Raw genomic sequence first — 10,875 nt, 5'->3', positions numbered from 1 at the left:
TTTTATTGTTTGTTTAACTCAAAATTTCTTCATACATCTTGATAGAATATACTGGAAACCTAATTCAAATCTGCAATGTATTTCGCCACGCAAGATAAACAAAGTTCCTCCGGTCAATTGCAACGTCTGAAACCTTCCAACAGTCGTAATACAAAGACTTATTATTTCAGTTCGTAAATAGTTTCAAAACCATTAACTAAAAAGCATGCCTATAAGTCTGACTTAATTAAAGATATACGAGTTTAGTCATGTAACCAACACGTTTGAATCAAAGAGAATTCTTTATCCATAGGATATATAATTGAGTCGATCTCTTTTACAAATGAATATTTCAAGTAGCGTTACAGAATATTGTCCTGACTGAATCGCAAGAATGCTTGAAATTCTTTCACTGAGTAATTACTTTTGAGTAATTGTCGCAGACAACAATTGCACGTCGCAGAGATGAAAGAGACAATTTGTTAAATCCCCGGCTTCCACAGCCGGGGAGATGTGAAAATAGCAATTGGTGACACTATTGGAGAAGTCTACTATAGGCATGCGACTCACTGTACGACTGGTGCTTCGGAAATCGGCATCACTGTAGTAAACAATACACATCGAAAACCTCGCCCTCGGCAGTGATACCATCTCATCCCAGTTCCTGCCAGATTCCCCAGAATAAAGAACAGCGTGGAAAGATACGTAACATTTCTGTGAGAAACTTTAATCCAGACAGTGATATTTTCAAAACTGAGAACCTATCATTGTCAATCAGAATGTTCGAAAAGGATGTGAATTTAAAATTTTGAAACTGATGACGTAGTGACCTAGATGGAGAATCTAAGGATTGACGTTACCTAAAAGTCTTGGACCAGCAATACCGTGCCCCCCTCGATGATGACGTCGGACGGTCCGGGGTGGAAGCGGATGGTAGTTCTGTTTGTTTTGGTGGTCGTTTACTTGTGCGTGGGAGCTGCTATCTTCAGCCATATTGAGGGCGATCCAGAAATAGAACGACGCCTCCAGCTAGAGGCATTCCTCAAAAACTTCATAGGTATCCAAGTAATTCATTGCCCTTTGTACAAGTAGTTATTTTCCCCTTTCTTTTTCATAATATTTCGTTTGAACTAATGCAATTGTTGAAACATTTTCCCATTGGAATTTCTAGTTGGAATTCTAGTACTAATGTCATAGCGGAAGTGAACCTTTTTCCATTACGAATTGACATTTTCGATAACAATACGACTAATGGTTGTTTTCTTGTCACAATATGTCTGGAATGCATGCTCTTCTAACAAAAGCCCAAGGACATTTGACTTCGTTTTCACTTGATTTACAAAAAATGCTTTAGTCACGTGTAGTAACTAACTTGTGACATTTCGTGGTGATTTTTGATTTAGGTCTAAACAAAGACTGTTGTTCTAATAAAGATAAACTCCTTTTGACACAGGTAACCACAGCTGCCTGGACCACGAGGATCTGATTGGGGTATTACGCGAGGTGAATCAGGAGTTCACGTTTGCACTGAACACTCTACGTAACAGAACAGTGTACACCCAGTGGGATTTCACTGGCGCCTTTTCTTTCGTTGTCACGGTCGTGACTACTATAGGTGATGACGCATGCGTAAAGCTGGTGGGTTAAGGTAGTTTGTACCCCCAATAAGGGAGATAACTCTGACATAGATTACAATCCATTTCTCTTTCAAAGAGTTGCTATCACTGCCAAAAGCTGCAGGCTAAAATTGTGTGCATTTTAATTAATAATTGTTATCTTTTTGAAATTCATTATCTTGAAAACTATAATCTGTAAACATTACTCTGAGGTAAGCTGAATCTCGAAACAAACCCACATGTTAATACATTTGACCTAGTATTTGTTTTTTGTTCTCTTTTATTGAAAGGTTTCTACGTCATTGACATTTTTAGGTTAAGGTGGAATTACACACCTGGAATAAGTCACTTAACTTAACAGTAAATTATTTTATTATGAAAGTTATAATGATAAATATGTCGGAAAAATTGTTGTTTGGAAAAAATGAATATCTTAAATATCCAATTCAGTAAGTAACAACAAGATCCCCTGCAGAATTTGAACTCGGGATATGCGAATCAGAAGCCCGACACTTTATCCACTCGGCTATGGAATTATTTCATTTTGCCGTCGATAACATCCTCTCAATAAAACGAAATTTCGTTTCGATCAGCCTATTTGTGATGATGTCATACCACCTTAATAATATACCCAAAGTTAATCAGGTTTTCCTTACAATATCAGACATATAGATTCAATAAAATTATTTAACATAGTGAGTTGATAAGGATTAAGTTATGGAATGTTTAAACTTTAAAGGTGGAATGTGGGATTTTTGCCTAGATTTAATGGTTTTAAAATATCAAATCTCGCCAGTCGGTCATGAAATGTTTTTCAAATATCTTTATATTAAAGGAAAATGTTAAAAAAAAAAAGATCCCAATCGGACTAAAACTCATAATTTACAGATTACACATTGACGCCTCGTCATTAACTTAAAAGGACATGGTCACGATTTTGGTCAAATTTTATTTTTCTGTTTTTATTATTTACAATAATGTTCAAATGAAATTTGAAAGTCACTCGTAGAGTTATAAGCAAGATACAGGGGTCACAATTCTTTGTCATGAAAACAAGGTTCGTGTCCTGTTTTTGTTTACTTAGGTTCAATATACTAGTAAAAAATCTTTTTCAAGCTGATTTCTTTATCTTCATATTCATTTTAAGCATAAATATACAGTTTCATACGTTTTACACGTTCATTTAAGGTCTAAAACTGGAATATTCACTTCAATATTCAAAATGTAAACAAAAAGCTTTGTTTACATCGCAAAGAATTGCAAGCCCTGTAACTCGCTTATAGCTCAACGAATGACACTCTATTCGGTTGCCTTACTGAATCATTGTAAACATTAAAATCGGAAAATAATTTTTGACCAAAATCGTGACCATGCCCCTTTAACAGTGCTGTAACATTAAACAATCGAAGAAAAAAAATATATTTTAAAGATGTAGTCAGGTTTTTTTTTTAAAGAAAGAACGCTATAAGAAGGTAGTGTCCAATTCCTCCTTCGCCTCATCTTCACAATGTCAATTATAAAGCTAAAGAACATTGTCATTATATCATGTTATGTCATCAGTTTCACGACAACACACTCTACTTCTCGGGCCTTTCCGACAACTGAAAAATCAAACCTCGGAGTGGGTTTTTTTTTAGCTCTGTCGGAAACTTCCGAGAAGGTGAGATTGTATCGACGACAGACTGAACTGTACATGTATCTATAGGTGTATAATTCAGACTGAACTGTTCATGTATCTATAGGTGTATAATTCAGACTGAACTGTTCATGTATCTATAGGTGTATAATTCAGACTGAACTGTTCATGTATCTATAGGTGTATAATTCAGACTGAACTGTTCATGTATCTATAGGTGTATAATTCAGATCGAACTGTACATGTATCTATAGGTGTATAATTCAGATGTACGTTCTTTCGGTTTATTCCAGGTTACGGAAACCTCGCTCCCCGGACGTATCCCGGCAAGGTGGCGCTGGTAGTCTACGCCCTGATCGGGATCCCCATCACCCTAATCATGCTGAACTACCTGGGTCAGTTGCTGACGCGGCTCTCTACCCGGGTCAACAAGTGCAGGCTGTGCTCGGCCAAGCCGCTAGTCAACAAGGTGTTGAACATGGTACTGATTGTGATGCTGGGGCTGACCATCCTGTTCATCCTCCCAGCCTCCGCCTTCAGCTACTTCGAGGACTGGACGGTCCTGGAGGCGCTCTATTACTGCTTCGTTACTCTCAGTACTATAGGATTTGGAGATTATATAGCAGGTACTCGCGTGTTTTAATTTATAGTAAACGTGATTATTATTCTTTGACATTTATGGCGAAATAAATATCGGTCGGTCACGTGATTAAATTTAGAAGAAGCAAATTGAAAGTGGGGGCTAGACTAATCCTCAGAAATCTTGACAAATCCTAATTCCCAAAATCATGAAAATCCTCATCCGTGGGGGGGGGGGGGGGGGGGGTTATACCTGTAACTACAACTTTTCAATACTTCAATCTTTTCAAGGTAAATTCCAGATCAATTATGTTTGCTGCGAGAAAAAGTGGGGGGGGGGGGGGGCTGAACCCTCTATTATGCTATGTGCCTAATGGTTAGGTCTAAATTTTCCAAAAAAGTGGTGGGGGGGGGGGGGGGGGGTAAGCCCCCCCCCCCTCCCGGTTCCGTCGCCTATGATATGTTACAACATAGTCTCATAATTAAGAGTAAATTCCAACAAATCATAATGGATGTGATTATTGGGTTACTTGCATAATCAGTACAAATGGGTAAAATATAATGAAATATCAAAAGTTGACGTGAACAAAAAAAAGGTAGATTTAGTGTTGAAATGTAGAGATAAATAGTTAAATACCCGTAAATATAGATCTACACATATGCAATTATGCATGCATCTTAAATAAGAAGAGATAAAAAAATCTTTTAAATGATAATTATTGCTAAATATTTTGTTGCATCGTAATTAGTGCTTTACGACGATATTTTCTCTTGGTTGACATTTTTTGAACATCTCTCTCTGAATGACAGCTATGTCGGAGAACAGCCTGGGTACCCGTGGTCTGGAGGACGTGTACCGTGTGGTCACCTACGTGTGGATTCTGTTCGGTCTGGCCTACTTATCGCTTCTAATAAACTACATCTCCAATGTATTCATTAAGAAGGCTGAAGAAATGGAGCGACTCACAAAAGAGAAACTAGAGGTAAATCTGTGATAAGTTCTCGAATACAAAATACATAAAGGTGGCATAAAATGACGCATATATATATATCTCTTATATAATACTTATACCAGAGACATAATAACAGTGATTGGCAACTTATTTATGTCTCTGCTTATACATATTTGTCCGATATTTTTTCGCTCTTACAGTATCAAATAATTTTGTAAACAAACCAATTATCTCAGAAAGTTATAGACTTTCGCCAATTAACACCAGCAGATTGGTCTCCTTTTAAAGTTGTAAATACTCAAATTAAATAAAATATTTTCTTTATGGGCATACAAAAATATGTTCAAAAAAAACAAAAAACAAACAAACCAAACTGCATCATGGGAATGTTTAGAAAAGGGAACCTACATGGCGTGTGGAACTTTAGTATACACTCGGCATAACTTTTAAGTGTTCACCCAGTATAATGTATTTCATATATAAAATAAACACACTCATTTGTCTTGCCGTCAGGGTGACTGATTTCCACTGAACTTTCAAATTGTTAAGAACAATGCATTGACCTTGACCTCAGGTTGCGACATGTTGACCTTTAACACCCCTGCGAAGGTTATTGTCATTTAATTTTTAGACCACGTGGTTTGATTTGACCCTTTCAGTTTTGCAGTAAAAATCGCGCATCGTGTTTATAGTCTATTTTATAGAATCTAGGTACTTGTAGTCAAATATAAATTCTAGATTTATTGATTTTAAACTTTACCTTCATTAATTGGTGGATAAAATGTGTTTTAGAAATAAATGTGACAATACAAAAAATAGTTTTTTTTCCAGGTGTTGCAACAATGCGTAGTAGAGATCCCCCCCCCCCCTAAAAATTAATTTTCGACCTGCGCCTGACCTAGTAATAACATCAGTAGTGAAACAGACTCTTCTATTTTATGCAGAATGTTCCTTGAAATTGGCTCGATATACTAAGTTTTAATTCAAAACAGACATCCATTCATTTTTTAAAAAGCATGGTAATGCATACCAAAAGCATCAACCGCCATTTATTAAGCAACCCAATGTTTATATTTTCAACCTCTCTACACGTGGTTGAACACGAACGATAACTCTGTTCTGAATATCATCGTTTAATTTAAATAACCGCTAGATGGTGAAATAAGACATACATCTTAAAAGATTTTGATGTTTTAACATAAATCGAAGTAGGATATGATATGAAAATCGGCCAGTACTAACGTATTTTGAGAATATTATCCGAACACTTATACTTCCGCTCCAAATTTCACAGGAACTGAACAAATCTCGGTGAAGTCTCGTGAACTTTCATTCGAGCACCTCTGGATTTATTACATACTTAGCAACGATAAAGAAAACATTCCGAACACATTCGCAGGGGTGTTTAAGTGTTAAGTGGTTTTCTTTTCAACTATCACCAAAGACTAAAATCAATCACAAAATAATGACAGTCATATTAAGCATGCGCAGAAAAATACCAATTTTATGTTTTGACGTTTTTTCACGGGTAAATTATTTCAATCGGTGTTGTTTTATTTTATATGTGCTATTGATGCGAAGACATATCAGTTACCAAAACGTTGACAATTTCACAACATTTTATTTCATTATTTCAAAATTATTTTATTTATTAGGGTGAACGCTTAGAAGTTTTGTTGAGTGTACATGTATGTGCTGTTTAAGGATGCGCGCCTAAGTTTGAGAAATGTGTGCAACGTGCTTGATAGTTCAGATCGACTACAGTAGGTAAATGGGGTCTTAGGAAAGGTCGTATTATTTTAATAAAATCAAAGTTAATACCACTACATTCAGTGTTTACTGACATCAGTTTTACCGATCATATATGCAAATTTGTTTACAGATGTAAGTCACACTGTATCAAATTTTCACATTTTTTTTTGTATTTGCACGAACAATACAAAAAGAAAAGAACGTATTATTTTAATGGATACTTTACAATATTGCTTACAACAGGTTGTACTGAAAATTTAAAGCCTGAAATTCAGTCATAGAAAATTTTTTAATTATTTTTTTCACTTTTAAAGAAATGAAATAACGAAAATTGTTGAGTCATACGTAAAAAAAAAAGGTCACCAGAAAATTATCTCCCTTTCGCCAAACGGTATTTCATTTAATGAAATCAGTGTAATTTTACATCATGTATTTTTTTAACAATCACAAAGGAGAGGAAGACCACAACCCGGACACTGTAAATTATTTCAACACTTACTCTTTATACCTCTTCCAAGAAAGACGGTAAATAGTGGGACTGGGAGGATAACAGTTGAAATTGACACCCCTCGAAAACCGCTGTCATCCTCCGCTTTGCGTCGTGTTGCAATAGTTATCTAGGGGTGCTAATTACAACTTAGTGATTCATCTCGCCATTATTTAAAATCGAGACGACAACGCCGCCTCCAGTTAGGGGCGGCGAATTTCCATTTTTTTTTCCTAATGACGCCGGTTCTGGCGTTTTCCTGACATATGTAAAATATCGAAATCATATTTAGGCCACGAAATGTCAGATATTTCGGATTGTATAATATTATTCATAAATTAACATAATCATCGATTAAAAGCGTATATAAAATCGGACCAAACACTTTAAACAATTCTTTATTAAAATGTTATTACTTCATTTTTATTGTTTACAATGCTTAAACAGTATAAAAGTGTTTGACTCATTTCATTTTGTTTTGTTATTCATCAAATTTATGTACGCAACAACATAAAACGAGCCAACATAACACAGATTTTTTGCATACAGTAAAACATAGTTAAAGCGAAGTGTCGGAAACGTTATCAACGCAATTGATCAGCTAAGTTTGTATTTTTAAGATAAGACAAGGAAAACGATAACCAAAAAATACAAACAAATATTATCAAAATGGTTAAAAGTTTCTTATTTGACTTTCAGGCAGAGGTGTCTAGACTACAACAAGAATTATCAAAAACCGGCAAGTCTGTCTACAAAACAGCGGCGAACGTCAAATCTAGCGTAAAGGGCAAAGTGTGGGAAGCGCCCTCTAACGGCATTGATCAGGAGACAGGGAGCGTGACCCTGCTACGTATAGCTCAACTAGACGAAAGTTAGAAAGAACATGTTCTGATTGTGAAACCTTAAAGCTGCTGAGAGAGAGAGAGAGAGAGAAAGAGAGAGAGAGAGAGGTGTTCTGCTTTGCAACTTGTGTGATACAACATAATGCGTACATGGCAAAACAACTCTTATTCATGTATATCTTATTAACTTCCAAAACGTAATTTGGTTTAATTTATTTGAAAAGATTATCATTAACAATATGGATCATTCTTTATAAGAAAGAACAATGTAAAGTGTGTCAGCATGGTCATGTGATCCATTCCTTGTTTGATAATTGAATTGTTTTGTTTCATAATACACACATTAGGGTTGGTTACAAATTCCCACATTTTTAAAATAAACTGGTCATCCCTTTCACAACACACATTTCTCGAGATTAGTCAATTTTTTTCAATCTCGACGAATCTATACGTTGAAGAATTAGATGAAACATATCTTGCGTTTTTTACCTATATTAAAATAACATTAATTTTGGTCGTTTTGTAGTAGTTAAAATTCTCTATACTATACTCTGTCCTAAGTTTCTGCTTCAACCACTTTTTGCTTAATATCTCGGTAATTATAAATACCTTCGTGCCCAAACAACGTTTATCCACTAGAACCAGATTTTTTGTTTTGATGCACCCCCTCTGCCGCTTCAAGTTTCAATACACAACCCAAAATAGAAAGTCTACAGGGATTTTGCATTGCAAATGAATGAAAAATAACCGGATAACATTGAACAATTGTGTGAGGTGTCCCGAATATTTCCGAATGGAGAAAAGATGTAAATATTCTCCATTATAAATCTCCGTAAGAAAGGACAGGGGCGTATAAGCATTACATAACTCCTAATTGAAGCAATTAAAAAGGACCTTGTTCGAATGTAAATAAAATATGTATTCTTGTCTTGTTTACATTGTTTATGGTATTTTCACGATGCATGTCAATAACGTGTTTTCATTCTAAAAACACAAGAAATATAGGTTTCCAAATTTAGCCACACGACGTATTGTGCCTAAATCTTGATCATTTACTGTGATAGAATTTTTATGTAATAGATCCAGAATTATTTTGGAAACAAACTCTTCAGATAACGACAAAAAATACATAATGATCTTGCTCATTCAAAATAATAAACAATAATAATAATAATTGTTTAATAAACAATAGCGTTAGTACAGTCAAAGATTGTTTGAGATCACGTTGTAAAGTTAAGAAAATAATCATAGAAATGAAAATAAGAGGATAAGTATAAATATATGTTTGCTAATGGTCAGATAATGCAGTTGTATATTATACACGTACGGGTGCACATCTTCAAATGTAAGAATCTTTTATATGAGATGTACGCAAGTCGTTTAAATATCCTAGGTGCGGGGGATTCGACAGGCATTGTACGCTCTTCTCCTTTGTTTTCGTTCATGTTAATTTCTCCAGGTAAAGATAGATGAATTGTAAGTGAAGAAATCTTCCAACGAACATCGATTTCAACTATACTTCATTGACAGGTATAGCGCTGTATTTGTATTTTTGTTCAAATTCATCAAAAAGTGAGAGAAACTTAGGACTGACTGTAGTAATTGATCTGGAGGGATCGATGGCAATTGTCATTGTCAAATTATTCAAGACCTTTGTAAACAGTATAAAAATACTATTATATTTTGTGGTGGTTTTTTATGATTTTTTTAAAATACATTTTCTTGTTTATTGAGGCTGTATTTTTTTAATTGTCTTTCTCGTAAACTTATTTATATAAATAGCATAGACCAATGTGTTATATTTGTAATGCACATGTATTACGAGTTGTTGATGGTACATGTTTGACAGGAAACATGTGTTATATTTGTAATGCACATGTATTACGAGTTGTTGATGGTACATGTTTGACAGGAAACATTTCTTTCCGATTTTTCTAACGGAAAAACTTTATGCAGTTATCATTCTTATCAGGCGAATGTGGTACCTTAAATATGGAATCGTTAACCATACATAGCTTATTTCTTCCAATATTTCTGTAATGATCATGTGATATTTCTCCCAAGTTTGAGTTTTTACAATAATAAAAGGAACTTCCTATCCAAGAAATCATGGATTATGAATTTTTTTTTTTATTTTAGTGTCTATTAGACTATAGTTTAAGGTGGACGATAATGATGAAAAACACATTTAAATATAATTATAGCTTGTGTACAATTGATTTCTTTTGCTTTAGTTGTTGGAAAATGTGAATTTAGTAGCCTAACGCATCTTAAAAGTACATGCAAAATCTAAGTTTTGAAAAAATCTAAGTTTTGAAAAAATAATAGGCTTGGCCAAGTTAAAGCCCTCAGTCCTGTTTATTTCATATCTACAATGATTTTTTCAATCCACTTTATAGGATACTAGTATATCATCAGTAGCATTGAAAAGCATGTACTATTAAAAAGTGGGGTTTTTTTTCACCGAGGACTCGGATTTGATCATCCTGGGATATACAATCTTATCATCTCAAAATTAACGAAACTCATGTATCTCAAAGATAATGCAGATTAAGAATTTACAAAGGGATTAGTAATTAAATCCAAGATGTGGATATCACGCCCTAAAAAAACATTATATGGCACCTCCTTTTACACAAATTAGAGACGCACCGTGACGACATTCACCTACCAATCCATTGAGAAATAAAATCATTTTTGATTTATTTATTTTTCTCTGCTATTTGTGAACGTGTTTAATATAATATACGATATTAAAATCATTCTTTTTTTCAAAGAGTAAATATGCTGTATTTTTATTATACATCGCAAAATCTAAACGTCACATGTTTGTTTTTATCGACTACTACATGTAGTATATGTGTGCGTACAGGGATCATGGATGTGTTAGTGTTGTTGTTATATTTATCACTTAGAGGTCGTATAACTCTATAGTTAATTGACATTTGGAAACCGCGGTGATTTAGAATTTACATTTTCTTTCATAAGACTGTTTTTTTTTCCAAAAAAAATCTAACAAAGAACACAATGC

The 10,875-nt window shown here is 34.4% G+C and overlaps 1 protein-coding gene across 1 annotated transcript; it reads left to right on the top strand.

Annotated features, from left to right (window-relative positions):
* The first annotated feature begins 292 nt into the window (after positions 1-292).
* Positions 293-8,776, top strand: LOC105340343 (potassium channel subfamily K member 16). The gene is made up of 5 exons (XM_011446348.4): positions 293-1,036; positions 1,433-1,594; positions 3,525-3,857; positions 4,621-4,793; positions 7,702-8,776. The coding sequence occupies exons 1-5, from the start codon at positions 877-879 to the stop codon at positions 7,876-7,878; spliced, it is 1,005 nt and encodes a 334-aa protein (XP_011444650.1). The 5' UTR covers positions 293-876; the 3' UTR covers positions 7,879-8,776.
* Positions 8,777-10,875: the final 2,099 nt, after the last annotated feature.

The sequence above is a fragment of the Magallana gigas genome, chromosome 6 (genome assembly GCF_963853765.1).
Source record: "Magallana gigas chromosome 6, xbMagGiga1.1, whole genome shotgun sequence".
Taxonomy (NCBI): Eukaryota; Metazoa; Mollusca; class Bivalvia; order Ostreida; family Ostreidae; genus Magallana; species Magallana gigas.
This window is presented reverse-complemented; position numbering and strand designations above follow the sequence as displayed.

Bases quoted from the DNA above. Each gene is read 5' to 3' on its own strand.
- LOC105340343 (XM_011446348.4), top strand. From the start codon at position 877: ATGATGACGTCGGACGGTCCGGGGTGGAAGCGGATGGTAGTTCTGTTT. The intron at 1,037-1,432 runs GTATCCAAGTAA...CTTTTGACACAG, and splicing joins ATTCCTCAAAAACTTCATAG to GTAACCACAGCTGCCTGGAC. The intron at 1,595-3,524 runs GTGATGACGCAT...GGTTTATTCCAG, and splicing joins CACGGTCGTGACTACTATAG to GTTACGGAAACCTCGCTCCC.